The sequence below is a fragment of the Brassica napus genome, chromosome C9 (genome assembly GCF_020379485.1).
Source record: "Brassica napus cultivar Da-Ae chromosome C9, Da-Ae, whole genome shotgun sequence".
Taxonomy (NCBI): domain Eukaryota; kingdom Viridiplantae; phylum Streptophyta; class Magnoliopsida; order Brassicales; family Brassicaceae; genus Brassica; species Brassica napus.
The window spans coordinates 532,699-560,690 of NC_063452.1; the positions used below are offsets into that span (position 1 = coordinate 532,699).

Genomic DNA, 27,992 nt, shown 5'->3' on the forward strand with positions numbered 1-27,992 from the left:
AATTTTATGAGTTCTTAACTGATGAACTAGTAATTTAAGTAATCCAAGTTGTAAAAAGGGCTGCTTTTAAAAGGTAATAAAATTATGAGAATGGAATAAAGAAAAAGATAAGGTTGGGGCGAAAAGAGAAACCCATTATTGCACCATCATAGCAAGCAATGTATCATTTTTCATAAGAATTTTTTAAAATATAATTATCTCGTTACACGAGTCAAATGCTCCTTTCTTTTCTTACCTTCTTTAAACTAACCAGAAAATGTTTGATTTCTGATGATAAAACCATAGTTTTACTTTTTAAAGCAAGTAAAAGTAAAATATATTAAATTTGATTTGATTTTTCTACTTGAATGTCTTGCTCGATGATTCCATTACGTAGAATTTTTATCAGCAAATAAGTGTAATAAATCTTAAATCACTTTGCCAAAATTTTAAGATTAATTATCTCTTGCTCAGTAATCCAATGCTCAAAACACACTGAGCGTAAAACTGTCAAGAATTCGTACAACAGACAAGCTTTTAAGGACTTAATCTGTCTTCTTGTCCTGTCCATCAATGGCTCGTAGCCTCTCAACAAGAGGAGGATGTGAGTAGTGATAAGCTGAGTACAATGGATCAGTGTTCATCGCTGATAAGTTCTCTTCCTGCAAAATTCAAAACCAAATAAAAACCATTAAAGCATGACACAAATAGTCTTAAGTTATTTTGTCGTTAGCGTCTTCTCTGACCTGTAGCTTCACTAGAGCAGGACGGAGATCTTTAGCATAACCAAGCTTCACCGCAAAGGCATCAGCCTGCAAAAGAACGTTCACTTATAAATGTCATGGCCTTTTTTAAGAAAGAAACTTTAGTTGGATCTTGAGGGATTATAAAGATTGTACCTGAAACTCAAACGCTCGACTAACAAGGTTGAGGCCAAAGCTTACTAGGTGTTGAAGTGGTATTACAGTGTGCTGTGAAAATCAGACAGGACTCTATTAAGATTTTATTATATGAGTTTAGTGTCCAAAAACCCAAAATAACAAACCTGAAATATGATCAAACCAATGAGAACTGGTTGTGTATCAAATCCAAAACTCCTGAAGAGATCAGTGGAGTTTCTGACAAGAGTGTATCCTCCAAACTGTAAGAGGGTAAGGATCTACAACAAAAAATATGGAGACATAAGAGATGGTTTCATAGAAGTTTTGTATATCCATTGCTCACTTGAACTGCAATGAACGAGTATGTAGTGTGATTTAGCTTCCAGTGTCCAAGCTCGTGTGCAATAACCGCCACAATTTCATCCTCGTTCTTGCACTGCACGATAAAAGAGATAACACTATGTTTCAGAACCAGAATCTAAATGTGATTATGGCTTTGCTTGATTCACTGAGAGACACGGTACCTGGTGAATCAACGTGTCATAAAGGACAATCCTTTTGTTCTTGAAGAAACCATACATGTAAGCCTGTCAAGAACCGTGAGCAGATCCTCACGTAATCTTAAGGTAATCTAGAAAGAGATCTACGGCATTTAGATCCTTACATTGCTATGGCTTGACCTTGTAGATCCATCGACGACAAACAGCTTCGTCAGAGGAAACTTTAGAGAAGAAGCAAGCTTCTCAATTTTCCCCCGGAGGTCTCCATCTGGAAGCTATACCCAAATATAAAGGAAGTTTTAGTTGTCTAATAGTAACATAGTGCAAGCCGGCCAAGAATGAAAGTACTCACAGGAGTGAACTTGTTGAAAAGAGGTGCAATCAAAACTGGGTATATAGTCATCATCACGAGAGACAGGATAAACATGAATGCCCATAGATAGATGGCAAGGTAAGGGCCTCCTTTCTGAAAAAGGAGGAAGATTAAAACCGTATGATCAGACTTTTAACACCAAAGCTGAAAACTTACAAGCTTGCATTCATAGAGAACAGTGTCATATATAAAAGAAACACATAATAAGATGAACCAAGAATCGCCAAACCTGAACTATAACAATAATTGCGGCAACAATGGGTGGGGCTAGTACGACAGAGAGTAGTATTCCTTTGACCATGTCCCTAAAGAACATCCATATTGTTTGCTGCAAACAGAGTTTAAAAGCAAACTTAATCCTCATGTGCAATGAAGAAAAAGATAAGACAAAAGGTAGTGTTAGAAACAAACACGACATACTTTGTTGAACCCATGTCGAGACTCAATCACGAAAGTTGAGTACAAAGAAAATGGCAAATCAGTGATCTGCATCAGAATATAAAAGAAACCATATTATCTTCAAAAATCTGTTGATCCTAAACTCATAAGACTATATGAAGGGGTTAAGTGTAAGCAACCTGTGACCATATCATAACACCAGCCAAGAATGAAAGAGTGTGCAGTATTTCATTCTCTGGATCGAGTCCCACCATCGATAGAAAACCTCCAGATAACTACAGGAAAATTTTTTTTTTACAATACATACCACCAATATATTAAGAGAAGGAGATAGCAGATGATGAAAACAGATATGTACCTTCCAGAACCAAGGCAATATCCCAAAGAACAACATGGCAGAGTCCATAAGGATCGTCACAAACTCATGAACAAAGTGAAAATGGCTGTAAAAATGAAACAACCTCAGTGATAAATACCCTAACTAACAACATTTATGAAAACGAAGAAAGTAATTGAGAAGAAACCTTTTGTCAAGACTGTATGCTCGAGATTTCTCAAACTTCTCTTGGCTAATGACTCCAACCAAGGTTTTTGGGAGAGATGGAAGCTTGAGAGCAGAGTGCTGCCTCATATCCAAATACGTCTCAAAAATGTACATCACTATCATAAAACCTGAAATAAAAATAACAAAAAAATGAATCTGAATGAGAGATAAAATGCTACAACTTCCAATAAATATCTCTTTCTTTCTAGCTTTGGACCAACGTGATTATAAAAAATGGATCAAATGCCACTCATATCACTGAACTATTAAGACAAACAATCTAATATCTATGCGTACTTTCACATCAACAAGATTGAATATTTTGCGTAAACCAAACTACCATTTGAGCACTGGAGGAGATTCGATTCTCCTATTCATGTTAACAAACGGATCCACAACACAAAGCCAATAAAAAAGACATTTGCAAAATCCTCTCTTTCTAAACCCTAAGTTTTGTTAAACAAGAAAAGCAAATATAGCTTCCGTGCATACACTTATTACTAGGACGAGATTATATAAGGAGACCTCACAGATCAAACGCACGACTACGACGAGGAACAGTTTTGGATTAACAAAAGCTCAGATCAAGTTACACAATAGGGCCAAATATAGAAACGAGAAGCAGACGCGGCGTGAGTGGAATCGGGTAATACGAATGCCTGCGAGAAGAAGGATAAGAAGCTTACCCACGACGGTCTCCATGTAAGGAATCGCCATTGTCTCGTCTGCTCAAAACGAAGACCTGAAGAGAAACAAATCGAAGAAATAAATGAGAGAGAGAGAGAGAGAGAGAGAGAGAGGTTTATGGGAGATCTCGGGTCGGTGTGGTGAGAGAGAACTAATGGGCTGGGCTTTAGGCCCATATTGAAGTAAGGTTAAGTTGAGCTCAAATATAATCTCGGGGGCTTTAACGGAAACAATCTATTTTATAGGGGCTAAATAAGAAATCCTTATCAACAACAATTCGATAAGAAAAATTACAAAAGAGCTTCTCTCACTTCTCTTTTGCAGTTTTATCCACTTTGGAGCCTCGACCATGGCAAGTCCTTCGCTTCTGCAGTCTTCTGCTTCCTCCTTTCACTGCCGTTTTCCCTCGTTAGCGGTTACATCCTCCGTACCCCCGCCGCTGAGAAACTTGTTGAAAGTCTCGGCGTCGGGAACAGTGCTGGTGGAGAAATCTGAGGCTGAGAAAGTCCAGCGCCTCAAAACCGCGTACCTCGAGAGAATCATCCCCGCGCTCAAAGATGAGTTCAAGTACATTAACATTCACCAGGTATAACCTCTGAGATTTTGTTCTGTTGCGATTCATGATGTTGTTGAAGTCCAATTCTCGGTGGATTTGGGCATCCTCAAAATAGGTTCTGTGAATTTCGTATCTAAAGAGCATTCCTGTTGTTTTGTACTATTAATTTAACATTATTTTTGTGGTTTTTTTTATTTGTCTGAACATAAAAGCTTCTTGTCCTGATAATAATGTTTGTCAGCTGAAACTTTTGTGTCTTGTTCCGTATTTTCAACTTGACATTTTTTTTTTCTAGACAAAATCATGAGAGTGCAATTTTCAAAAATGTGGAGGCATTCGTTCGTCTCTTTGATGTTTCTGCTTGGACATCTTCTGTGGCAGGTTCCAAAGGTTCAGAAGATTGTGGTGAACTGTGGTATAGGAGATGCAGCGCAGAACGACAAAGGTTTGGAGGCGGCAATGAAAGATATAGCGCTTATCACAGGGCAGAAGCCTGTCAAGACGAGAGCTAGAGCTTCCATTGCCACTTTCAAGATTAGGGAAGATCAACCTCTTGGCATTGCCGTCACTCTCCGAGGAGACGTGAGCTCTTCTTCTTTCCCTTGGTGAATCCTTATCCTTGGATCTTGATTTTAATCAAACGTTTCTGTTGTGACAGGTGATGTACTCGTTCTTGGATCGACTTATTAATCTAGCACTTCCGAGAACACGAGATTTCCAAGGTGTGAGTCCCAGTAGCTTTGATGGCAACGGCAACTACAGTATTGGTGTCAAAGACCAAAGTGTCTTCCCTGAAATCAGGTTTGTTCTTACCATCAAAAGCAATACATTAACGGTGTTAAAAGAGGTCTTTGGTTGTAAGTAAAACTCTTATGTTTGTTGGTTATTACATAATAGATTTGATGCGATTGGGAAAGCAAGAGGAATGGATGTATGCATCAGCACAACAGCCAAAACAGATCAAGAAGGACAGAAACTATTGGCTCTGATGGGAATGCCTTTCAGGGAAGGAAGCAGCGCCAACACAGGGGCGCCAGTGAGGAAGAAGAAGCTAAAGTCTCATCATTTTGATGCTAAAGGCAAAGGCAAGGGAAAGAGATGAAGAAAGAGATTTTCAATTTTTGTGTTATATTATGTTCATGTATTATGTAATGCTTTTGTTGCAATTTGTTAATCTGATATAATAATCCAAGTTTGGATGAGTCCTTTAATTGGGTTAAAAACAGAGAAAGAGTAAAACACATTAAGGGCTTTGTCTAATTCTTGCAAGTTCGTGGCAACAGTCGTAATTGTACCAAAATGGAGCTAGCGCGTGAATTAACGTAAAACGAAGTCGCGTGAGCTTACTTTCTTCTTGTAGACTTTGGTGTTTTCTCTCTTGCCATCTTCTCTCTCTCTCTCTCTTTCGTCAATCGATCAAAATCGAAGAAGAGCTAAGATTTCACTTTCTGCAGATCGAAACCCTAATTTGTTTTCTCAGTTTCTCCTTCCTTGTAGAATCCGCCGCGTTTTTTTTCTTCCTTTTCTAACCGGTGGATTGTGGAATCCCCTCGTAGAAGAAGAACCCTAAGCTGTCGAAGACGACCTCATAGATTGTTTCATACACGATGAAGCTGCTGAATCCTGAGATTCATTGTTAGGTTTGGTTAGGGTTGGATGATCCGTCTTCGTTGATTGAATACTTCAGATCCAAGATTAGGTGTTTCTTGGACTTGTCCGGCTAACATCTTGTTGTGGGCTTACACAATGAGTATAGCAAATGAGCAACAGTTTGCCATGGATGTCAACAACACCAATGATGACGAATCCACAAAGTTAGTTTCTGTTTTTTACTTTGCATGTCTTCATATGTTTTAGCCAGAGATGTAATTGTTTGTGTTGAATCAGGAAACCTAGAGTTTCATACACGAGAAAGTTTCTTTTATCGTTAAGCGATAAGGATGTTGTTTGCAAGAAGCTCCCAAATCTTCCCTCTGAGTTTAATGATTTACTCTTGCGGTGAGACTCTGAAATCTATTATTTACGAGTTGTATGAATCTGTTATTATGTCTTTGATCAGTAGACTCTTTATATGAAGCAGTGACTCTGAAGATCCTTCACCCGAGCGACCGAGAATCTCTGGTGGTTTGAGGCGGAACGACTACAGCTCATCGCCTCCCACCAGGGGTGAATTTGGTGGTAACTCTCGAGGCACACATGGAAGATGGGAAGGGCGTTCTGGTGGATGGAATGATAAAGATAGCGATCCTTCACATTCAGACCGGGACCCAGGTAGCCTGTGCCCCTTCTTTTAAATGTTGCATGGTGAAGTTACCAAGAGTTGGTCGTCTATCACTTGTAATTGTTGCATAAAGACTCTTTTTTTTTCTAGAGAACTTAGGAAGAAGACCCGACGGTCTCCCTGGAGGGCTACTTAGGAAGGAGACCATATAGAATAATTATGGAATTTGGCTATTATTATTGTTATTGAATTGTATATCTTGTTAGGTGAGCCTGGGAGGCGTTCTGGCATGCCATCTCGGAGGCCTTGGCAAGCACCGGAGCATGATGGACTTCTTGGGAAAGGTTCTTTCCCCAAGCCTTCTGGACTTGGTGCGGGACCAGCTGGGCCCAAGCCCCATCAATCTGATGACTCATATCAGCTGCGTCGAAGCAATGAACCTTACCATCCTCCTCGCCCATACAAGGTTAAGTACCCTCTTGCCTTTTGTGCCCAACGTGAATTGCTTTTTAGTATTAGTGATAGTTGAATGCAGCTGGTCAGCTGGAGTAAGATCACTTAGTCAAGGACACAGATTCCTAAACCTCTCCTTGTGCATATGTAGGCCGCACCTTACACTCGACGTGACACTAGAGACTCATTAAATGATGAGACGTTTGGTTCTTCTGAATCTACAAATGAAGAAGATAGGGCAGAAGAAGAAAGAAAAAGAAGAGGTACATGGAATCTATCTAATTCACTTAAATTTGTCCAATAGTTAGCTCTTTACCAGTTTGTGAACTTCTTACAATCTACTCATGCGTTTTTGTCAATCTTTAACTGCCGTTCTCAACTATCTGTCAGCTTCTTTTGAGTTGTTGAGGAAGGAACATCAAAAAGTATTCCAGGAGAGGCAAAAGTCAAACCCAGACCTACGTAAAAACGTCTTTGATTTTACGGAACTGCTTGGGGAGTCCAAAGATGAAAAAGAGCGTCCAAGCAGAAGCGATGATGTTAACAACAATCCATCAATTCCTGGTTCAAATAACCACTCGACTCCTCCTCAAAGTAGTGCACCCAGACCGCTTGTACCTCCTGGTTTTGCAAGCACAATTTTGGAAAGAAAGCAAGGGGAAAAACCTCAAGTAAGTCGTTATCTTTCTGAGATGTTCATCCATACCTAAAAATATATGTTCCGTGAAAATTTTCATTATCTTGCATATTGATTTTAAAACGTCTTTGTTCCATGAATGGAGTTATATATACTATATTATATTATGTTATTGCTTGAACTCCAAATAAGAACATGAGTACAAATATTATCTTTTCTTTGTAAATATTTGTTAGGATGTATTCTCTGATTGGTATTTTAGTTTTGCTGAACATATTATAACTCCATTCACTAACTTTGGTCACACGTTGCAGACTGAAACTTCTCAACATGAACGTAGTCCTTTGGTTCCCAAAGGCATTAATGTGGTGAATGAAGAAAAGCCGTCGGTATTTAGGATAGGCTCAAGTGAGATGCCGGTAGAAGGTGAAACTTGTTTCATTTCTACGATGTCTACAACTATAATTAATAACAATGACAAAAGTTTTGAAAAACTTTCCACCATCGGAGCTGCTGGTGAAGCTCCAGGATATCCTAGAAAAGTTGAGCAAGCTACAGTGAAGTTGGACCAGAAGAAAAGCTTGGAGATTTCTGATGAGCCGTCCATTCTGGATAAGATATTCAACACCGCTATAAATTTGAATACTGGCGATTCCTCTAATAGTCCTCAGGTGAGTCTCCTTTCCTATTTATTTCAGTTAACTCATTTTCCCCTGAAACTTAAATGCTGCTCAGTAATTTGTATGCACTTCATTTTGGGTCACATGATGCATAGTTATTTCTGATGTAGCCTCCATTACCCTGTCGTAAATAAGGTTTTTTCTTATATGATCCTGAGGATGATAGATAAACATAGTTTGTATGCTCTCTTAGTAAGCAACAAAATGGTCCATGTGTTATATATAAACAAGTCGAATGCTTCTTCCTGATGAAATGACGTGCATGTACATGTTTTCCCTGTGGAACTTGAATAATCTCATTTGACCTGACGAACGTCCACATGTTTGTAGAAAATTGTCGAAAAGGTAGAAGAGACTCGGAGCCCTCAGACTGTTAAATCCTCAAAGTTCGCACATCTGTTTCTTGAAGAAGGTAATCCATTGACTGTTATGCGAGAATAGTAACAATTTTCCTTGCAAAGCCAATAAACCAACATCCACTTTTCTTACCGGTGCAGATAACAAGCCAGTCGAAGATCTTCCATCCAGCAAGCCACCAAGAGGCTTACTATCACTACTTCAAGGTGCAGATAAGTTGCAAACCTTTGAGACAGGTGCTAAGGATGAACATTCGATGGATTTTCCTTATCAAGGTCATGTCACTAAAAACACTGATAAGTTAAGCAACACTTCCGCAACTAAATCAGTAAAAGCTGCTCCACCTGTTCTCACTTGTGAAGATCTTGAGCAGTCTATTCTGTCAGAAGTCAGTGAAACCTATCATCCTCCTCCTCCAGCGCCAGTTGACCAAGACTTGAGTGTTTCTTCAGTGAAGAAGACCAACCAAGGGAAACCATCTGTTGATAACCAAGCTTCACAGCACCTTCTTTCTTTGTTACAGAGAAGTGCAGACCCGATTAGTCCAGATACGCATCTACTTTCAGTCACAGAGAGTAGACCACCACCGTCTGTGAAACCACCTACAGCTGGAGAAGCAGACCCGGGGAAGTCTCTTACCCTTGAGAATCTATTTGGGAGTGCCTTCATGAACGAACTGCAGTCAATTGGTGAACCTGTCTCTGGAAGACCTACGGTTTCTGATGTGCCTGGGATCCCGCTTCGATCAGACAGATCTATTGGTGAGCTGAGCCAAAGAAATCAAATCAGACCTGACGGTCTCCTCGGTGGGCTACTAGGCCTTCCAGAAGATGGTAACTTACTTGCAGTTGGCGATCCTGCAAACCCACAAAGTTACATGTCTTTTTCAGGACCTCGTAATCAGAAGCCTGAAGTAGCTTTCAACATCTCTGACAAGCTAGCTGCTTTAAACTCTGGTCCAAGGAACGAAAGACCAACATTGGGAGGTCCAGATGGTCCTTTTCTGCACCATCATCCCCAACAACACGCAGCCAACCCTTCTCCTCACTTGAATGGTTCAGGCCCGGGTTTCCATCCTTTGGATACTCGACATGCTCATATAAAACCTCAGCTCGATTTCATGGGCCAAGGAAGCATCATAGCTCAACATCAGGGTCCTCCACCAAACATGATTCATCGCCCACCTTTGCATCATTCAACTAGTGGCGTTCCGGAGTTTGATCGCCTTCCTCCACATATGCAGCAGAAGATGCATATGCAAGACAACTTGCAACGCCATCATCTAATGCAAGGATTCCCCGGTGGTGGTCCACCACACCATCACTCTCCTCATGTAAACAACCAAATGCCTGGTCTCATCCCCGAGTTAAATCCATCACAAGGCTTCCCCTTCGCCCATCGCCAGCCCAACTACGGTATGCCACCACCAGGTATAACGATAGATAACCAAATCCATTTGCTACTTTCCCTTTAAAGAGTCTAAAGTTTCAACTTTCGCTCATTTTTCACGGATTCAATATCTTGGGTCAGTTACTCGAGGGCCCCTAATATCGAACTATGCAGGGACTAGTTGATTTTATTTGGTCTCTCAAAACATTTTATTTCGTTTTGTAACCTTTCAGGTTCTCAAGGCAACAGAGTGGAACATCCAGCTTCACTGAATACGCTCTTAGGGATTCATCAGAGGATGGACCCATCCAAGCAGCCTCCGGCAATGGGTCAAGCCGGTGGTCCTAATCGTCAGGGATCTATGGGTCAGGAACTCGACCTTGGCTTTGGCTATAGGTAATTCTGCTCTGCTCACAACCCCCTTTACAGCTTACACTAAGTTGCTTTGTGATGTGCAAAGTAGTCAAATTATCATTTGAAGAAAAAAAAAAGAGAAAAAAAACGTGAACTGTCTTTTCTATTGGTGCTTGTGATATTTGGATGCTTTTAATTAACATTAGTAGATTTGATGACTTTGGAGTCCTTGTGGTTGCTATTATCTAGTTTCATGTTTCTGTTTGTTGCTCAAAGTTTTTCTTCAGATTATTTTCCTAATCTAGTTTTTAACAATAGTACATGTTGTACTACATACGCATAAAACGTAAAACTTGTTATATACAAGGACAACTTTTTTGAAAAAAAAAACAAATAAAAGTAACCTCGAATGAACTAGTGATTATTCAGTATTCACCAAGTCAAAAAGAAAAGAAAATCAACTTTATGATATGTTCCATCCAATTGCTGAACATTTGAGGCAAATTATAGTGAAATTATTTAAAGAAATAATATTTCTAAAATAGTATTTTTTTACTAATAAATTCAAATATTATATATATATATAAATTCTAAACTAATATTATTTGAAAAATTAATTATATTAAGTGAATTTTCCTTCCTACGCGCCGTTAATTGTTATTTAATTTTTAGATTTGGTCAATACTACTATTTGAAGTGTTAAATATTTTTAACGTCTGATTAATTATGCTTATTATAAATAATCAGAACAATTATGTAGGCGATTCTACTCTCAATAATTTTATATATTTTATAAGAATTCACACTTAACTACATCATTTTGAGCAATCATATGAAATATATGTTGAATGGTAAGTCATGCACAATGAAGATCTCATGTAACTCTTTTATCATAGTTTGCATTTTTTTGGATTTGAACTTCATCTTATGACATAGTAGAAGAATTAATAAATTATTAGTCAAATCAGTGGACTAGGAGAACTTGCACGAATTGCTTAAAACATTTAATTCATGTTTAAATTACATATATTCAACTGAAATAATGATAAAATATGTTTTATCTTCTTATATCAAATTTATACAACATGACTGTCCATTTAAATAAATTTATTTAACTCTTAACTCTATAAATCGATAAACATTTTAAAATATGGATTTTTTATATTCATCATTATTATTAAAAATGGAACTACCTCTTAAATCACCTTAAAAATTCCTATTAAAACTAGATTAATATTTTAATTTCAGTTATCTTTAAGATTTTGTTTTAGACAGAATATGAATATTTTAGCAACTAAAATGTATATGATTTCTGTTTTAAAAAATAATCAACAATTTCTCAACAGATAACCATTAGTTTTAATACATTCAAAATAATTGATACACTCAACAAAAATTATACTGTCAAATATTTTACAAATAATAAACTTGCCTAATAAACAAAAAAATGGATTCAGTTTATATCTTCAAATATTCAAACATATTTATAAATTGGTAGGAGATTTTAAAATATACAAAATGTGTACATAAATTATACTTCTCACTAATACAAATCTTTTCAATCAAATAATATTTCAGCATTTTTAAAAGGTTTGATCAACTTTCCTTACAAAATTACATGTTGCTAGCATAAATTTTGTGATAAAGTAATGAATAATTAAATAATTTTGCTATTTATAATATTAACTAATATATATCAATATTGTTGAAAAATAACCCTTTCTGGATTTATTTTTGGCTTTTTTACGAATGTTACAATTTGTGCCACTAGATTTTTGCCTACAAATGTCAATCCCACTAAAGATAACCAATGTCCAAATACAGTAAAATATCTATAAATTAATAATATTTAATATTGAAATGATGGTATTTTATTAATTTATAAAATTATTAATTTATAAAAGAATTTAGATTTTTCTATTTTAAGATATATATTTTTAAATAGGAAAAATATTTAATTTTAGTAGATATACATTAATTAACTTTTTGAAATTCAATATTTATAGTAGTTTAATTATATTATTTGATGTGTTTAAAATATTTTTCATAGAATTTAAAAGTTATTCTAGATATATTTTTTCTAAATCTCATCAAAATATATGAAATGTTAAGACAATATAAAAATAATTATATTATAAATATATAACAAATAATATAATGATTTATTTGTACTTAAATAAGATGTCTATACATATAAAATTTTAATTTATTATTTTATGAAACAGTATATTTAAAACCAGAAATAAATTATTAATTTACAATGTATATTAATTTATAGAACATTCATTTATGAAGTTTCATACTGTACAAAAGAAGCTGAAGCCCAAATGTAAATCTGGATACAACTCATCATTACTATTAACTAACTGTTGAGATTTGACCCCCAAAAAAAAACTAACTGTTCAGCAAACTTCAACTTCAACTTTTCTGAAGCTTCTTTCCCTTATTATTCTCATTTCTCACCCTATCTCTGATTTCCAAACCAAAAAAAGAAACTATCCTGCGCCGATGAAACACATATCTCTTCACAGAGACTCCAAACTTAAGACCTCCGGAGATCGATCCAAACTTAAGAAAGTCGCAAACATTGTCCTTATCAACACATATCTATACATATATATATATATATTATATCTCTGCAAAACCCTCTACTCCCATACGAATATTAGACAAAATAGGACAAACCACTGCGCTTAACCAGAACTTAAGTGGCATCCAATGAACGAGGCATTACTTGCGCTCATAAGGTCCATTTGTTGCTTTTTCCATTATCTATTTCAAAGCTTTACTGCTGTATGCTGATATCAACTTCCTCTGCATATCAAAAGCACCATATAAGTAAGAGACAAAACCACTTGAGTACCCACCAAGAAAGTATTTTTTTATAATCTTTTATTTCAGAAAGAGTGGCAATTGAATATATATAAGCATGGCACTACTTACTTGTTCAGCAAACTCTGGACTTGTCAGATTTACAGATAGGTTTCTCATCAGTAAAAGAACCTGATATACCCCCAAAAGAAGGAAAAAAAAAACAAATTAGCTTTCTCTGTTTATGATCAGGATTGCAGTTTTAGAAAGAAAAGAAAAGGGGTTCTGAGTAAAGACTAATAAACATGTCACATACCGTCTCCATATTTATTGGATCCATCTGCTTCAATCTCTGGAGGTGACCTGATGTGTTGGGATCAAAAACACTTCCAATAAATCTGTAGACTTGAGCAAAGTTCGGCATCACTGCATTGAAACCACCAACAAACAACTCGGCGTAAATGTCAAAGCTGGATAGTCAAAAGACGTATAATGCAACAACACGACAACAAGTGTTACCTCTACGTGTCTTTTCACAACTTTCTTCATTGTTCGGGTCTGTCGTCACAGCTGGTAAATTTGGCTTAACTTCCTTATTACTGGTGCTGTAACAGCGATTCTTTGGGAGAGCTGTGGCCGAGACTCCCGGTTCCTCTAATATTCATTACACCATATATGGTTAAACACCACACCATTCATAGATACAACAAACTAAAATCAAAAACCATGATGTCACTATACCTTGAATCGCAGGTATTGGCAGATTTGTCGATTCATGATTCAGAGAAGAAGAGCTAGAGGCAGGGTTTCCCAGAAGTGACTGTGAATCAGAAGAGCTGAACAAGTAAGCAGGTTGAAGCAAGGGTGCGTTTGAAGCAGGGATGGAACCAATGGCGTGGGAGGGGAGAGAAACTGCAGAGCATAGTAAAACCATCAGAGAGAAGGACAAAAACAATCAAAGAGTGGGACGCAAGGAGATGAGAGAAGAAGATACCATTTTTAGGAGCCTTTTGAGGATAAGGATGCCTAGCTTTCCTCTTTGGCCGTGGAGGTGGAAGGTGTTCGTTAGCACCGCTCTTCTGAACTTTGAGAAAGTACTTCTGTGCGTGGCTACGTATCTGCCCATTACGCCAAACATGAACATAACATCTATATGACTCACTTTCTTCCAAAAAGAGATTCTTTTTAACAGAGAAGAAATGAGACAGAACAAAACTCATTACTCAAACATGAACATAACATCTATATGACCCTTCTTTGCTTCAAAATGAGAACATGTCATAGAATATAATACAGTGAAGATATTACTCAAACATGTGATCGATTGTTGAATTACCTGAACCACAGTCTTTGAACCAACAAATGCTTCGATTTTCTTCCAATCTCGATCGAATCTGTAACATCAATTGATCGTTAAGAGCTAACATAGAAGAGAAATCTCAAAGCTTCTAAAGCTAAAACCCTAATTTCTCTCGGAATCCAAATCGGAAACAGAATAGATTCCGATACGTACAAGTGGAGAGCTTCTAGAAACTTATCGTGCTCCTGCTCCGTCCAGTTCTCTCTCGACTTCTTGATCGTGTACGGCTTCCGAATCTTCGTCGTCGTATCCTCCCTAAGCGACGCCGTATCTCTCCTTCCCGTCACCGGTGTCGTCGAATTGAAACTCACACTCACGGGATCGAGAAATGGAGCTGGTCTAGCGTTCATTAGATTGAGAGCTCGAAATCGCGATTCGCTTTTGGGATCCAAAATTCAATTTCAGCTTTTGCGTTTCGTAAATTTCTTCTTCACAGCTCTCCTTTATCAATCAATGAAAAGAGTAAAAAAAACGTATTTAGGTAGGACACGTGTATGGATCTCGTCGGTTTACGGTAAATGCCAGTGTGACGCCGTTAAAGAAGTGCTTGTCACTTTCATATCAACGGCTTAAAAGGTGCTAGCGTGTAGACCATTCTCGACAACGGAGACGCTCACGTTTAGGGCCGTTAAATTCTTCTAGCATTATCACGACTTGTCCACTGATCCATTAATTAGACTTATTAACACAAATATGCAGTTTGTGAGTTTTTATTATACTCCCGAGCACATTGTGTTACACGGACACTTCCAAATTATTCACTAAAAAGTGAAATTAGGGATGCACATCCTACTATATAAAAGGGACTAAATTCAAGGCTTTTGAGACTATCCACCTCAGCCAAAATATTCTCATCTAAAAAGAATTAAAAATAAATATCATTTAGAAAATAATTAACTAACATACAACTTTTGATATTTCTAGAAATTTCAAATTTGTAACTGCTAATTTATTAATAGAATCATATATCTATATTGAATTATGTTATATTTTAATAGTTAGACTTTAAGGGTAAATAAATTATTAATTTATAATATATATAATTTATAACATTATATTGTAGTTATAAATAAAGAGAAAATAACCGGGAAGGATGAAGAAGCTCATGTAAAATTATGTAATTAAAATGGTAAAATGGTGAGTATGATGAGGTGAATCTAAGAAAATTTGTTGTACAAATTATGGTGTTTTATTCGTCCACTATAATGATTTAAAATAAAATATATATTCACATAAATAAGTCAATATTTGTTGTTTTTTTTTTGGTAAGATGTTAAGATTATTATTTTCTAAAAGGTTACACTGTTGTTTTTAAACAACTTATTACAGCAAGGAAACAAAAACAACCAACAACAACTCAAGGTAAAAAAAGCCTTAAGGAAGTCTTATACAAGAAATATAAAAAGAAGTAGAGAAGATGAGAAAGAAGAACTTACCGGGTAAGAGAGGAGATGGTCACGCATCATACGGTCGAAAGAGGCAAGGATGACTGATGAAGGTGAGGAGACATGACTGAAAGTAGAGCTTGATGACTGGAGTAGCATGTGCATCTACGTTGACGCGAGGTTGATTGATCTAGGCTGCAACAGAGTGTAGATCAGCCGGAGGAGAAATCCAAACTTCAGCAGCAAAAGGCTCCCATATCAAGCGAGAGAAAGAGCACTCAAAGAAGAGATGATGGTGAATCTCTATTTCCAGATTACAAAGGGCGCACGTTCCTGAGACATTTAATCCCCAACGCCTCAAGCGATCCTTGGTTGGCAGTCTTCTCCGCAAAGCCAGCCATGATATAAACACATTACGTGGAATATGTTCCTTGAACCAAATATTCTTGTGCCAATATGTATTGTTGATAGTGTTTATATTCTTTTCTGACATTAGTATCCATATTTTTTGATAAACTGATCTAAAGAGATTAGTTTGTGGAGCTAACCAAACGAGGATTATAGTGTTTACTTTGGAAAAAGTAATAGGTTGAATGATAGATGGCGTGCGTGCCTTTTCACATGGAAATCTGCACATATATTAAAATTATAAGTTTTGAATCATAGAGAAAATATAGTGTATATGACTGAAGTTGGTACATTCCGAAACTAAAGATGGCTAAAATTCTTCTTTGTCAAAATGCATAGATGTGAATCTTATATGAATAGAGTTCTACATTGCTTATAGCAGTGTAATAAACTCCGTGTGTAAAGGAGAAAAAATGTTATATAACTGAAAACAAAAATTATGATTTTTTTCTTGTGCCTATAGGCTCTTCGCAATTTGAAGAAGAAAGAACATATTGTGTGAAAATCTTTGGCTCGGTCAAATTTTATCCAGTTGTTTACAAAACTGTTGTTATCTGATTCATGTAATTTTTCAGTGTTGATTTAAAAGCCCAAAAAACCTATCTATACTGACTTTTTTATATTTTTTCTGTGATTTGAATTTAAAAAGAGATAAAACTTTCGATAAGTTATGTAAACTCAGAACAAGTATTTAGCTTTAGAAAGCATTTACATGTTTCAAACTTATAATATATACATATATAATGTTTAAAATTATGCATATAAAACCTGTGTAAAATGTGTCTGAATATGTTTCTCTTCTTTAATGTGTTAATCGTACTATATATAATATTATTTTAAAATTTCAAAAAGTTTATGTCACTATCACATACAAAAAACCATCAATAAAAAATATAATTCTCCATCTACAACAAAAAAATGAAAAATTATTAACATATAAATTTAAATTAAGAAAAACTAACATTGGAAAAACAAGAAGTTAATATAAAAGAAAAAAATTAACAAATAATATTATAAATAAAATAAATTTATAAGACATAATCCGCGCGAAGCGCGGAAAAAATCTCTAGTTTAAGTAAAATGACATTCTATGCTAGTTGGACTCGTTAGAGATTTTCTTTTCTTTTTGAATTTTGAATTTTTCTTATTTTGTATAGTGGATCCGAAGAAAACATTAAACTGAGTTTATTTTTTATTTTTCTCTTTTCTTTGACGGTGAAACCTCCTCACCGAAAGCTTTGATTTTGACCAGAGAGTTGTTGAGTAGGGAGATGACGACAAGATAAAAACGATCGGGGAAAAAGAAAGCTAAAGGTGAATTCTTGTTAATCGTTTTTAGGATTTTAGGTTTAAGTCAGTTATACAAAATCTGAGATATATATGGTGTAGTGCTTCTTGATGTGAGGTTTGTGACCTCGTGAGGTTTTTCTGTCAACCGGATATTATTAACATGGTACACAGAGATTCAAGACACATGCAGATGCAACACATAGAAACCTAACCGACACTTTAAGCGATGAGAGTAGCACCTTTGATTAGTCTTTGCTATATCTGTCTGAAGCCTCCAACACTGGATATTAGATAAAGCAATTCTGATCTATGAGGCTTGAAATGAAAAAGACGGCCATGCGTCTAGTGACATCCATATATGCATGGCCATCCAAAATTTGAGACAATTATATATTTATAACTGTATTAAAAGCCCTGGTTTAAATAAACTATTGCAACGCATAAATATTAATCTCTCTATTTTTTAATGTTACATATTCTAGATTTTCCACACATTTTAATAAAACACATTAAATTTGCATATTTTTTTGTGTTTATCTTTGTTTCATAATTTTAAGCCAATAACAATTCAGTAAATGCAATTAAGTTTTTTGAAATTTGCAATTAGTTAATAAAACATGTTTTGAAAATGTAAAAAATAGATCTTTTTAAAACAAATTTTTTTCCTAGAATATGCAATATTAAAGAACAGAGGTAGTATCTGGTTTTGTTCTGCACAATATTCAAACTATTCATCCAAAAAAATACATATATTCAAACTATTGCAATGCAGAAGCTAGCACGTTTAAACAAACTTGACATACAAATTAACTTCGAGCATATGACATATCAAACCATCTATTGTAACTCATTTTCAGGTCGATATAAACTAACCACTGGCTTTGTTTATCATTAACAAAAGCAGAGCAATCTTCTGTTAGTCTTTGGAAAGATTCAGCAAAAACAAAGATACAGAACAAAGTATCGAAACTTCAAAACAATTAGCTCAGTCTATCCGCTCTACTCAACAGATAGACAATGCTGCAACTTATAGCCACGAGGTACACTCCCCATAAGCTGATCCGGTTCTGCAGTCCCATCGATCCCTCCTTCACTCCTGTCCAACGCAATCATTCTACACCAAACCTCCTTCCTCACACCACCAACAACACCATATTCCCTCCGCAAAAACGCCATCTTCCCATAGTACTCCGCCATTGCAACGGACCGAACCTTCTTCATATCATCCAAACCGTTCACCACTCTCCACACATTCAGCTCAGTGTCATACCACATCAACCCGAACCTAGCGTAATAAACGTACAGCACATTGTCTATCACACACACGCCCGTCTTCCACCACTTATCTTTCGGCAACACGAAGCTCGTACAAGTACCATCTCTACTAGGATCGTAGCAAACAACGATGGCTCCAAGGGACAGTAACGCACAAACCTTCCTGTCTAACGACACGTCAGCAGTCGCATGAAACAACCTTTCTGGGTTAGGTCTCGGCGCTGTCTCCCAAGTTTGCGTCTTTAGATCGAACGATTCAGCTTGATGACTCTCACCGTTCACATAGCCTCCCACCACGTATATCTTGCTCCCCACCAACCCCACGCTCTTGACGAAGTGGTCCGCGCTCATGCTTGGTCCTTGTCGAAACTTGCCGGTTCGAGAGTCAAAGATCCATAAGGTCGACGAGGGGATGAGTGATCCGGAGATAAAGAAAAGCTCTGGACCGTAAGAGACGATGGAAGGCGGCATGATCTCGTCGTGGTTAGGAAACACGAGGTTGACGGAGATGAACTGATTCTCATGACTCGGGTTAGGACTCTCAGCTCTGCGGAGAGTGAACCAATGTGGCGTGTGGACGCCGTTGGTTTTGTCAGTGTGCATGAAGCTGATGTAGAGCGAGTCTTTGCGGAGGAGAGAGCGAATCCGGTGAATCTCCGGCGAACGAACAAGAGAGCGTAGGTTCTTGGAGAAGCAAGCGAGGATCGGGTATAGTCGTTTCGGCACGCGGGCTAAGATTTGCCATGCGACGTCCTTAGGCAGTGATGAAAACGCCATTGGTTTCTTGAGCGGTGACTCGTCCGCGAATGAAAGACTTCAAAGATAGTTAGTTAACACGACTCTTATCTTTTTATATACACGACAAATTAGAAGTTCGTTAAATCCGTTATTTTTTTCTTGGTCGACGTAATAATTGTTGACAAACTTCAAAATCAGTTATGCTTAAAATACACAACAATGGCTTTGACAAACTCAACATCTTTTCATTTAACCAATAATGTTTACTAAACCATGAATTAAAAGGTTGAATATATACATGAACAGTGACCTACTAGATCAGCCTATGGCCAAAGTGAAATTGTCTGGATTGCCACACTTTAAAGCTTAAGAGAGATTGAATTACATCTTTAGCATCACAATCTAAGATAATCTCTCAATATCTCAGATTTCGAAATCAAAGAACAGCCCCATTAATTGTAGAGTACTAGAGTTTCAATGATAGTGTTTAGCCATTTTTGACATCCCTTCTTCTCTCGAACCTCTTTGCCTCTCTACCAGAACGCTTCTTTCTTCTTCTTGCACAAGCTAAGGGAGCTGCAAGCTTATCAGAAAATGCGTACCAGGTTTTATCTTATCTAGAACGAGATCATCATGTGTTTATTTATATTTGGCTAAGAAGAGTTTGAATGGAAAGGATAAGATTCTCAAACAGACCTGGAAAAGTTAGCGTTTGGGTTTTCCAAAAAAGTGTTCGATCTGCAGACACCCTTGAGAGGAGGTACCACTTGTTTTAGTTCCAATCTTGAATCTCTTAACACTTCCTGAGCTTGCATTGGGGTTCTATGCAAGAGAGAACAACGACATTAGCCAAGGTTCCAAGTTTAACAGAGAGGCTCAGAAATTGTCGAAATGATAGTGAGAAATGTAAGCTAAAGAACACACAAGTCAGACTGAGAGTAGTGCCATTAAGTTTTGGATATGAAGAAGCAAGAACTCACAGAGAATTGGGGTTTAGATCTCAACACTTTGATTCTTCCACCTTTCCCATCAGGCCCAACAGAGATCAAATCATCCTTGCCTGAGACAGAACCTCCTAGTGAAAAAGGAGCTTCGTTTCTCTCTCCTTGTCTGCTCCATCTTCTGAGATTTTGATTTTCTCCACTTGACAACCAATCGCCTCCAGCACCTGCATTGAGTTTTGAACAATCTTCAATTCAATAGGAACCTGAAATGAAGATGTACAACAAAAATTACCATTGCTGCACGGTGAGTCTGATGGCGTTGAGCCTTCTCTGATGTCGAACTTTATGTCCTTGATCACCGGATCATCACGTCTCTCCTGAACATTACTATCCTCACCCTTCTCATCTTTCATAGTAGAATCTGAATGTCTGATGCCAGAAAGGGTAGCTTCGTGAACCTCATCATCTACCACTATAACCGACTCCCCTTTGCCAAAAAAGGAGTCTTCTCTTCCACTTAAGCATGATCCATGATTGGTGAAGCCATCATTCTTCTCCAACTTACCAAGTGGTGTAGAGATTCTATCCAAGCTTTCAGTTGCAGGCTTGGAAACTTTTCTGTCACTGCAATTCTTTGAAGCTTTTATCATGTCCCGTATTGCTTTGTTCTCATTCTCTTCAGTTATCATCTCAAGTTCCCTCACTCGCTTCTGCCCATTGAACAAGGACAAAATGAGCTTGGTAAAAGAAACAAGATAAGATCGAGAATGTATGAGCAGTGAGACTAAACTTTAGTTTATCCATCTTTTCCAAAGCTTTTTCAAGTTTCTCAGAAGATCGAGCTTCCCCTCTGCCCAGCTGATTGCATTTGGCTAGCAACTCCTTGTAACTCCTGTCAAATATACACACAAGAAGGCTTGGTATAAAAGACTTAAGAGGAAAGAAACGGAATTTACAATCTCCCTGCAGTTTCGTCTTTTCAGTTTAACAAGGTGTTGTAGACAAGTGACCAAACTATTTTACTATGCAGGACAAATGTTATAGTAAGTTGAATCACCATCTTCATAGGTCACTAAAAGGTCAAACTATTTTTTAAACCGTATTACATGACTAATGTGATAATTAATCGAGTCCACTAAGTACATGACAAAAAAAAAATGAGAGAAGGAAAGCTATAACAAAACATGTGCTATGAACATACCTGTTTCGGATAACCAAGGACTTGACAAGTGTGTCTATTGTATCCTTTGTCTTTGCGTTATTCCCCAACAACGCTAGCTTCAGCACATCATCTTCCTCCAAGCTTATATCCGAAACTCTACAATATATAGACTCTCAGAAAAATTGATAGTTTAGTATTGAAAAACGTAAGTAGAGCAAAATATCAAATATTGATCCCACAGTTTAAGCGATGCGAGCTCCTTGGCAAGAGCCATAGTTCTGTCTTGTAGCTGAGCGCACTGGGAAGTAAGCTGCACACATTCCTGCAACAGAACATGGCAACAATAACAAACTCAACACTAGTCACTACTCCAAATGCAAAAATCATCTATTGAGTTTAGTCATTATATACCTCAGATTTTAATTTAAGTAAGCGTTGGTTCGTTGATACTTCTTGCAGAGCCTCCACCCTTTTTAATTTGTCCTCCTTCAGTTTCTCCTTACATTGATACAACTAAGAAGAAAACACCAACAAAAAGATGTTCACATAATGATTCTAAATAATCAAATGGTCTTGTATGTAAGCTGGTTCGAACCCGGCCCCTTGCATTACCTGATCGGAGACTTCAACATTCACCTTCTTCTGCTCCTCCAGAGCCGAAGTAAGATTCTGCAACTTCCCTTCGAGCCGCTTCACTTCTCCTCTCAACACCACCGGATCTTCCTCGATTCCCCCAACCTTCTGCGATTCGATTTGATTCCCGGAAGATTGAAAGTAGAGGCGGAAAGGATCCTTCAGATAGCACTTCTGCTTGCAGATCGGACAGTTTCGCTTGTTCGTGCTCGGGCAGTACTCGAACCACTGCTGCAAACTAGGGATTCCGAAAAATCGATTAGGAGGTATAATCGAAGCATAAGGAAGATGATTGATTGTGCCGTGTACTAACCAGAGCTCGTGAAAGACGTGGCCACATGCGGAGATCGATTGCAGATTCTCCGCCGCCGGTTTGAGATCTTCGTAGCAGATTGAACAGATAGCACTCGCCGCCGCGTTTTCGCCGGCCATTTCTCAAGAAACCCGGGCCTAGTTCGTTCCGATGATAACGATTTGGGTTTTTGAATGAACGCATTCACTCGTCATTTTACTCGAGAGAATCAAAAGGAAAGAGTGAGAGAAGAAAAAACATGGCGCGAGAGAAAAAAAAGTTGAGCAACCGCCAAAAGCTTTTTCTCTGTAAAGAAACGGAAGATATATTCTATGGCACGTGACGTAACTAGCAGCCTATGTTGCTTATAAGCCCAGTAAAGGCCCATCAAACCCAAATAATTATCAATTAGTATTTACAATTCATACTTTAATACTAATTTCTTATTTTATTACAACTGATGACATTTTACCTATTTTACAAAAATGATATTTGACGTTCGTACCATCATGAATCACTCTACGAAAATCCAGATTCTACTTGTACGTTACATATCTATTACGAATTTTTTCCATTAATCTATACAATTGTTGATGATTCATTCTTCATATTAGAGATTTTTCCGGGCTACGCCTGGGTTTATACAAATATCAGTGTACTTAATATATAATGCATATATATTGTCCATTTTAAAAAACTATAAGTTATAAGTCGTAAACTAAAATTAGAAATGAGTATAACTCACAATTTATTTTTCACTATCTAAAAACACATGAGATGGTAAATAAATCACATATGTATAAATAGGTAGTTCAGCATTGGTATGATCCAAATAATCAATTCATTTTACATATTTGGTTCGCCTGTATACCAATTGTTAGTCACGACTAATTTATACTCTTTTGACTTTAAAATCAATGAATTTGCATTTTTACGTACAATTGAGTTAGTTATGGTACAGTAAAAGCTTAATGGTTTTTAAAATCTATATGAATTGATGCCATGTTTTGATGATTGTTATCCTTTGCAGAACAACCCTCGTTCATGGGAATTTTTCGGCAGTTATCTACGGAAAAAATCCAAACCTGAAACGAAAAGGTACCCAAAAAAACAAATAAGAGCACACTACTTTTATTAGTATCTCCCGGCTTACTTTTGATGTATGTTATTCAACACAGTATCTCATGATTTTCTTTGTAAAAACTTTAAGCTATATTGTAGAAATGTATGCTATGTATGTTCAAAACCTTCATAACTATTATATTTCCAAAAAAATATAGCATTTAAAAGTGTATACAGTATAGTTTCCATCAAACACCGCGCAAGTCTGGGTCTAGATCTCAAATCATCCAAAAAGTCGGGAAGACTCTCGAAACTTGAAGGTGGCTTTGGCTGTGCTGCAATATTAGTAGTTGTTTTTTCCACCAGACATGGATATGCGAAGAGAAGTTCATATTCTCCTTTTAATATTGTCAGATTTGAAATCTACTTTCTAGCGTAAAAAAATATTAATGGTTAAAGACTTTTTCACATTTACATGTCGGAGTGGATGGAGTGAAATTCTTCCCACTAATTGGGGTTTACCGACTTTAGCTTTACACTATCTATCGTGTAAGCAAAAATAAATTGTAGAGTCATCAATGTGATTAAGAGATTAGTTTTTAATCTCAAAATCCGTTTAGTCAACACACTATGCTTAATTTAATGTTGACTTTTTCTTGGTTTGTATCAATTTTATTATTTTTATACAAGGGGAAATGCGTGGGTCCACGCGCTTTGCTACTGTGCCTCGTGCAGCCCACTTGTTGCATTCTTTTCTAAAGAATCCGTCCCCTACGGTTTCACGTGGCTCATGCACCTGACTGGGTCAGGAAAATCTCGGCCGTCCGATGAGCGGAGCATAATAAAACTAAACGCTCAGGTTTGACCGTCGGATGATTGACTAAAAGCTGGTGGGAGCGTTCTGTGCCGTACGATTGACTCCACAGAGGAATCAACATCACGAGGCGAGAGATAATGGTAACGGCATAAAAGCATTTGTGAAGGTGGGACCCAATAGGTTTTTTGGACAGCTGTAGCACTTCAGCATCATCTTATCTCTGGACGCTTACTCGCCGTGTGAACCGTTGATTCTTTTGAAATTGTCAACCTTTATACTCGGGGAAATCACGCGCTCTTGCCGGCTGGCACGTGTGCTACACTTTGTGACACCAGCAAAAAAAATTTTTGTCAAAGACACTGGTAAATTCTTCTTTTTTTTTCTTACTAATAGTTGTGATAATTTTTTTTTAAAACGTATTTTGTAATAAATACGAAAATGGGCTCTGACTAATTATATAATAAATACGTTCGTAATATTTGAATTCATATCTATTTAAAGTATTGAATCAAAATTAATCCAGGGAGAATAAAATATATTGCGAGTAATTTCTTAAAATATATAGAAATGTGGAGTTCACGTACACAATATTTTGAGTGCGGGGATTATAATATCTTATCGAAATTTTGTAGTCATATACCGCAATTTCCCTATATATAATTGGTGGTCTGAAATCAAAACTTACATGTGCTTTGTTGTTATTGTTAAAAGGTAATGAATGTTACAACAGTATCGCATGTATCGAGTTTGTGGGAGAGGGATCAACTACGGTGCTAAGTGACAATCACTATCTTTCTATCTATATGCTTTTTCTTTATATATACACTAATGCATGTTTTCAAAAAGTAAATGGAATGGAATATCTATGTTATCCATTAATAGTTTTATTTTATAATAACAGTTGCTGGATTGATTATTGTAATGTCGGAAGTTAATTTTTATTTATTATCTCGTACATTTAAATTTGTGTATACCTGAACATTCTTTTACGCCCAATTTCATAATCGTAGGCGTTTAAAAGGTTAAAAGATTTAACAATTTTTTACTTCTTGTGCGCATCGATAAAAAGTAGGCACTGCGACGAAAGTATGGTTTCCCACTAATTTTTCTCTTAAACAATGCCAAAAGCGCGTGCGAGAGAGACGCGTGGAAATGTCCAAGGAGTAGTGTGAGGTTGACAAAAGAAGGATTTGAAGATTATTCAAAGCCTTTGACAAACTACAAAGTCAACTAAAACAGGAAACCAGAAACAACTTCTGGTTTTAGTCTCCGACACTAGTCGACAAAGAGAGGATAAGAGCATCGAGATACCCTCTCCGAGCACATACTTTCACTCTTTCTAGATTTGTAAAAAATAAATAAAAGCCAAAGAGACGATTCTTCTCTCTCTACACATGACTTTTATATACAGGTAGATATACGTATTATATACTACATATACACACTGATTGTGATTCCGACAGTACTCGTCTTTTAAGCGTGTGTTTGCTTTATAAACAAGATACTAATATGTCTAACCTAGTTTTACTAGAACCGTAAAGCAAACATATTTTCTTATCTTTTTTTTTTGATCGTCACCATATTTTCTAATCAAATGTAAGAAAATAATCCCGAAACAGTTTTTTTAAGGAGACGCTTACACAACAATGGAATTGTTTTAGTGGACTCCGGTTTAAGGATTCAAATACGTTTGCTTTGCTACCTATCTAATAACAACTCATATTAGTTTGCAAACTTGTATCGTGTTCACACGATATGATCTTGTTTATTTACAGTACATGTTACTAATTTCAGGTTTAGTAATTGATTTAGTATGTTTACCAAGTAGGGAAGTACCACCGTCCGTACTACATGATTAAAACTATTTTTTATAATTACAAATCACAATAGTATAATTTCAGCTCAATTAGAAAGCTATATTTTCCAAGTAATATTGTGTATATATTTTTATCAAATTAATAAATTTAACCAAACTGAAATATTATATATCTGTTTCAAATGTATGATATTTTGGTTTAAACACAATAATGTAGAAAAATCTTTGAAAATATGTATTATTAGATTATAGAAATTAAAATAGCTTATCTAATTATAATAATTTATAAAATAACCGATCACATGATTTTTAAAATATTTTAAATGTTGTATTTTTAATATTGCATATTTTAAAGTACGTGTAATGTTTAAAACAGTACATGTTTCCAACAGATGAAGTATATAAATAGTTAACATGTGGAATAAGGCTTGGTTGAGATAAAAAAGAGAACAAAACAAAATTGTATTCTATAATATATAGTTAAATAAAATCTACATCCATTTTCAACCTTTTTAACTTCCCCTCTCATTTTCTTTATAAACACCTCCCTCTGCCCTTAAAAAGTCAGCGCTCTCTTTTGTCTCCTCTGCTTATATCTTCTCTCCTCAGAGATTCTCAGAAGAAAAGCTTTTGTCTCCCCTGAGAAACCAAGTCAAATGGCCGACGATTGGGATCTCCACGCCGTAGTCAGAGGCTGCTCAGCCGTGAGCTCCTCAGCAACCACCACAGCCACCGTCTTCTCAAGCAACGTTTCATCTCACACGAGCCCTGTATTCACCTTCGAACCAAGAAGTAACACCGTCGTCTTCGGAGAGACTCGAGATCTCTACACGCCGTTCACGCAAGAATCAAACACCTCGTCGTTTTCTTGTCTGAATTACCCAGAAGAGCCCAGACAGAGACAAAACCAGAAACGTCCCCTTTCTCTCTCTGCTTCTTCCGGCAGCGTCACTAGCAAACCCACCGGCTCCAATACCTCTAGATCTAAAAGAAGGTTCGATTTTTTCTCACAAATTCAACAAAGCTCAAACCTTTTTTTTCGAACCAAACTAAAAAAAAAAGTCTCTTGTGTGTTTTGTTGCTTGTTACAGAAAGATACAGCATAAGAAAGTGTGCCATGTAGCAGCAGAAGCTTTAAACAACGATGTCTGGGCGTGGCGAAAGTACGGACAAAAACCCATCAAAGGCTCACCCTATCCAAGGTACTGTTACAATGACAAAAAAAGATTAAATCCTTACAGTGAAAAACATTTAATGTTCTTTAATTGTGTTATTATTTCAAGACAAAACACTTGTCTGTATATCTTTGTGATTCTGTTTTTTCTAAAAATTTTACTTTCTTTTGTTAAAAACAGAGGATATTACAGATGCAGTACATCGAAAGGATGTTTAGCCCGTAAACAAGTGGAGCGAAACAGATCCGACCCGACGATGTTCATCGTCACTTACACGGCGGAGCACAATCACCCAGCTCCTACTCACCGTAACTCTCTCGCCGGAAGCACCCGTCAGAAAACCTCCCATCAGCCGACGACTAAGTCTCCGACGACCACGATCGCTGCCTACTCGACGTCTCCGGTGACGTCGTCAGCAGATGATTTTGTCATGCCTGAGGTCAGAGACGAGGATCTGTTGTCTTTGTCGGATACGGTGGTGAGTGAGGATTTTTTCGAGGGATTGGAGGAATTCGCCGTGGGAGATAGCTTTTCCGGGAACTCTGCTCCGGCGAGTTTCGATCTTTCGTGGGTTGTGAACAGTGCTGCCACAGCTAGCGGCGGGATATGATTCGCCGGAGATTAGAGTGAGGTGTAGAAAGAAAGAATACTTCTTTTAGGAAGGATATAGGATTAAGGAATTATTCTCGGATTATATGTAAAAATAGAAAAAATGTTCTTTGTTGCTTTTTTTCTTCTTGTTTCTTAATAATTTTAGAAAATTTTAATTGTATATTCTTTAAGCCCAATATTCGTAAGCACAGTATAAGTTCTT

The 27,992-nt window shown here is 36.8% G+C and overlaps 7 protein-coding genes across 11 annotated transcripts; 3 read left to right on the forward strand and 4 right to left on the reverse strand.

The window, feature by feature from the left end:
* Positions 1 to 378: 378 nt before the first annotated feature.
* Positions 379 to 3,461, reverse strand: LOC106365543 (CAAX prenyl protease 1 homolog). The gene is made up of 14 exons (XM_048769505.1): positions 3,363 to 3,461; positions 2,657 to 2,804; positions 2,491 to 2,575; positions 2,312 to 2,407; positions 2,154 to 2,219; positions 1,963 to 2,061; positions 1,713 to 1,826; positions 1,525 to 1,635; positions 1,385 to 1,447; positions 1,204 to 1,296; positions 1,025 to 1,138; positions 879 to 950; positions 726 to 791; positions 379 to 641 (listed from the first exon to the last, which is right to left on the reverse strand). The coding sequence occupies exons 1-14, from the start codon at positions 3,391 to 3,393 to the stop codon at positions 525 to 527; spliced, it is 1,275 nt and encodes a 424-aa protein (XP_048625462.1). The 5' UTR covers positions 3,394 to 3,461; the 3' UTR covers positions 379 to 524.
* A 172-nt stretch (positions 3,462 to 3,633) lies between these two features.
* LOC106365657 (50S ribosomal protein L5, chloroplastic) lies at positions 3,634 to 5,124 on the forward strand. Its single transcript, XM_013805110.3, has 4 exons — positions 3,634 to 3,949; positions 4,301 to 4,501; positions 4,578 to 4,720; positions 4,817 to 5,124. Exons 1-4 carry the CDS (start codon positions 3,713 to 3,715, stop codon positions 5,019 to 5,021), a joined length of 786 nt encoding a protein of 261 aa, XP_013660564.2. The 5' UTR covers positions 3,634 to 3,712; the 3' UTR covers positions 5,022 to 5,124.
* A 156-nt stretch (positions 5,125 to 5,280) lies between these two features.
* Positions 5,281 to 10,285, forward strand: LOC106365544. 3 transcript variants are annotated; one of them, XM_048769507.1, is made up of 11 exons: positions 5,281 to 5,733; positions 5,807 to 5,917; positions 6,000 to 6,190; positions 6,407 to 6,606; positions 6,745 to 6,856; positions 6,984 to 7,264; positions 7,545 to 7,656; positions 7,741 to 7,901; positions 8,241 to 8,322; positions 8,408 to 9,697; positions 9,890 to 10,285. In XM_048769507.1, exons 1-11 carry the CDS (start codon positions 5,666 to 5,668, stop codon positions 10,054 to 10,056), a joined length of 2,775 nt encoding a protein of 924 aa, XP_048625464.1. In that variant the 5' UTR covers positions 5,281 to 5,665; the 3' UTR covers positions 10,057 to 10,285. The 3 variants fall into 3 exon arrangements, with proteins under 3 accessions (XP_048625464.1, XP_048625465.1, XP_048625463.1); XM_048769508.1 differs by having other exon boundaries at positions 7,753 to 7,901; XM_048769506.1 differs by having other exon boundaries at positions 7,545 to 7,901.
* A 1,952-nt stretch (positions 10,286 to 12,237) lies between these two features.
* On the reverse strand, positions 12,238 to 14,628 carry LOC106365655 (protein REVEILLE 5). Its single transcript, XM_048769509.1, has 8 exons — positions 14,335 to 14,628; positions 14,158 to 14,215; positions 13,816 to 13,939; positions 13,563 to 13,733; positions 13,341 to 13,475; positions 13,138 to 13,247; positions 12,954 to 13,013; positions 12,238 to 12,824 (listed from the first exon to the last, which is right to left on the reverse strand). The coding sequence occupies exons 1-8, from the start codon at positions 14,529 to 14,531 to the stop codon at positions 12,783 to 12,785; spliced, it is 897 nt and encodes a 298-aa protein (XP_048625466.1). The 5' UTR covers positions 14,532 to 14,628; the 3' UTR covers positions 12,238 to 12,782.
* A 2,452-nt stretch (positions 14,629 to 17,080) lies between these two features.
* On the reverse strand, positions 17,081 to 19,485 carry LOC111213256 (F-box/kelch-repeat protein At2g44700-like). Its single transcript, XM_022714966.2, has one exon. It carries the CDS (start codon positions 19,314 to 19,316, stop codon positions 18,264 to 18,266), a length of 1,053 nt encoding a protein of 350 aa, XP_022570687.2. The 5' UTR covers positions 19,317 to 19,485; the 3' UTR covers positions 17,081 to 18,263.
* Positions 19,486 to 19,519: 34 nt separating this feature from the next.
* Positions 19,520 to 22,605, reverse strand: LOC106362537 (E3 ubiquitin-protein ligase TRAIP-like). 3 transcript variants are annotated; one of them, XM_048769512.1, is made up of 10 exons: positions 22,330 to 22,605; positions 21,996 to 22,254; positions 21,795 to 21,896; positions 21,623 to 21,705; positions 21,423 to 21,539; positions 21,011 to 21,113; positions 20,514 to 20,931; positions 20,258 to 20,445; positions 19,974 to 20,099; positions 19,520 to 19,844 (listed from the first exon to the last, which is right to left on the reverse strand). In XM_048769512.1, exons 1-9 carry the CDS (start codon positions 22,446 to 22,448, stop codon positions 19,983 to 19,985), a joined length of 1,506 nt encoding a protein of 501 aa, XP_048625469.1. In that variant the 5' UTR covers positions 22,449 to 22,605; the 3' UTR covers positions 19,520 to 19,844; positions 19,974 to 19,982. The 3 variants fall into 3 exon arrangements, with proteins under 3 accessions (XP_048625469.1, XP_048625467.1, XP_048625468.1); XM_048769510.1 differs by having other exon boundaries at positions 19,520 to 19,853; XM_048769511.1 differs by having other exon boundaries at positions 19,520 to 19,860.
* A 3,945-nt stretch (positions 22,606 to 26,550) lies between these two features.
* On the forward strand, positions 26,551 to 27,966 carry LOC125575276 (WRKY transcription factor 22-like). Its single transcript, XM_048769513.1, has 3 exons — positions 26,551 to 26,997; positions 27,095 to 27,205; positions 27,359 to 27,966. Exons 1-3 carry the CDS (start codon positions 26,660 to 26,662, stop codon positions 27,786 to 27,788), a joined length of 879 nt encoding a protein of 292 aa, XP_048625470.1. The 5' UTR covers positions 26,551 to 26,659; the 3' UTR covers positions 27,789 to 27,966.
* The last annotated feature ends 26 nt before the right edge of the window (positions 27,967 to 27,992 follow it).

Coding starts and splice junctions, on each gene's coding strand:
- LOC106362537 (XM_048769512.1), bottom strand. CDS start 22,448: ATGGCCGGCGAAAACGCGGCGGCGAGTGCTATCTGTTCAATCTGCTAC. Junction 21,114..21,422: donor TCCTTGGTTATCCGAAACAG/GTATGTTCATAG, acceptor TATATTTGACAG/GAGTTACAAGGAGTTGCTAG. Junction 20,100..20,257: donor GATCTAAACCCCAATTCTCT/GTGAGTTCTTGC, acceptor TCTCTTGCATAG/AACCCCAATGCAAGCTCAGG.
- LOC106365544 (XM_048769506.1), top strand. CDS start 5,666: ATGAGTATAGCAAATGAGCAACAGTTTGCCATGGATGTCAACAACACC. Junction 5,918..5,999: donor TTTAATGATTTACTCTTGCG/GTGAGACTCTGA, acceptor TATATGAAGCAG/TGACTCTGAAGATCCTTCAC. Junction 8,323..8,407: donor ACATCTGTTTCTTGAAGAAG/GTAATCCATTGA, acceptor TTACCGGTGCAG/ATAACAAGCCAGTCGAAGAT.
- LOC106365655 (XM_048769509.1), bottom strand. CDS start 14,531: ATGAACGCTAGACCAGCTCCATTTCTCGATCCCGTGAGTGTGAGTTTC. Junction 13,476..13,562: donor GCCAATACCTGCGATTCAAG/GTATAGTGACAT, acceptor AATGAATATTAG/AGGAACCGGGAGTCTCGGCC. Junction 12,825..12,953: donor GTCCAGAGTTTGCTGAACAA/GTAAGTAGTGCC, acceptor TTTGATATGCAG/AGGAAGTTGATATCAGCATA.
- LOC106365543 (XM_048769505.1), bottom strand. CDS start 3,393: ATGGCGATTCCTTACATGGAGACCGTCGTGG. Junction 2,576..2,656: donor GCATACAGTCTTGACAAAAG/GTTTCTTCTCAA, acceptor TCATTTTTACAG/CCATTTTCACTTTGTTCATG. Junction 1,636..1,712: donor TTTTCAACAAGTTCACTCCT/GTGAGTACTTTC, acceptor ATTTGGGTATAG/CTTCCAGATGGAGACCTCCG.
- LOC106365657 (XM_013805110.3), top strand. CDS start 3,713: ATGGCAAGTCCTTCGCTTCTGCAGTCTTCTGCTTCCTCCTTTCACTGC. Junction 3,950..4,300: donor AGTACATTAACATTCACCAG/GTATAACCTCTG, acceptor CTTCTGTGGCAG/GTTCCAAAGGTTCAGAAGAT. Junction 4,721..4,816: donor AGTGTCTTCCCTGAAATCAG/GTTTGTTCTTAC, acceptor ATTACATAATAG/ATTTGATGCGATTGGGAAAG.
- LOC125575276 (XM_048769513.1), top strand. CDS start 26,660: ATGGCCGACGATTGGGATCTCCACGCCGTAGTCAGAGGCTGCTCAGCC. Junction 26,998..27,094: donor ACCTCTAGATCTAAAAGAAG/GTTCGATTTTTT, acceptor TGCTTGTTACAG/AAAGATACAGCATAAGAAAG. Junction 27,206..27,358: donor AAAGGCTCACCCTATCCAAG/GTACTGTTACAA, acceptor TGTTAAAAACAG/AGGATATTACAGATGCAGTA.
- LOC111213256 (XM_022714966.2), bottom strand. CDS start 19,316: ATGGCGTTTTCATCACTGCCTAAGGACGTCGCATGGCAAATCTTAGCC.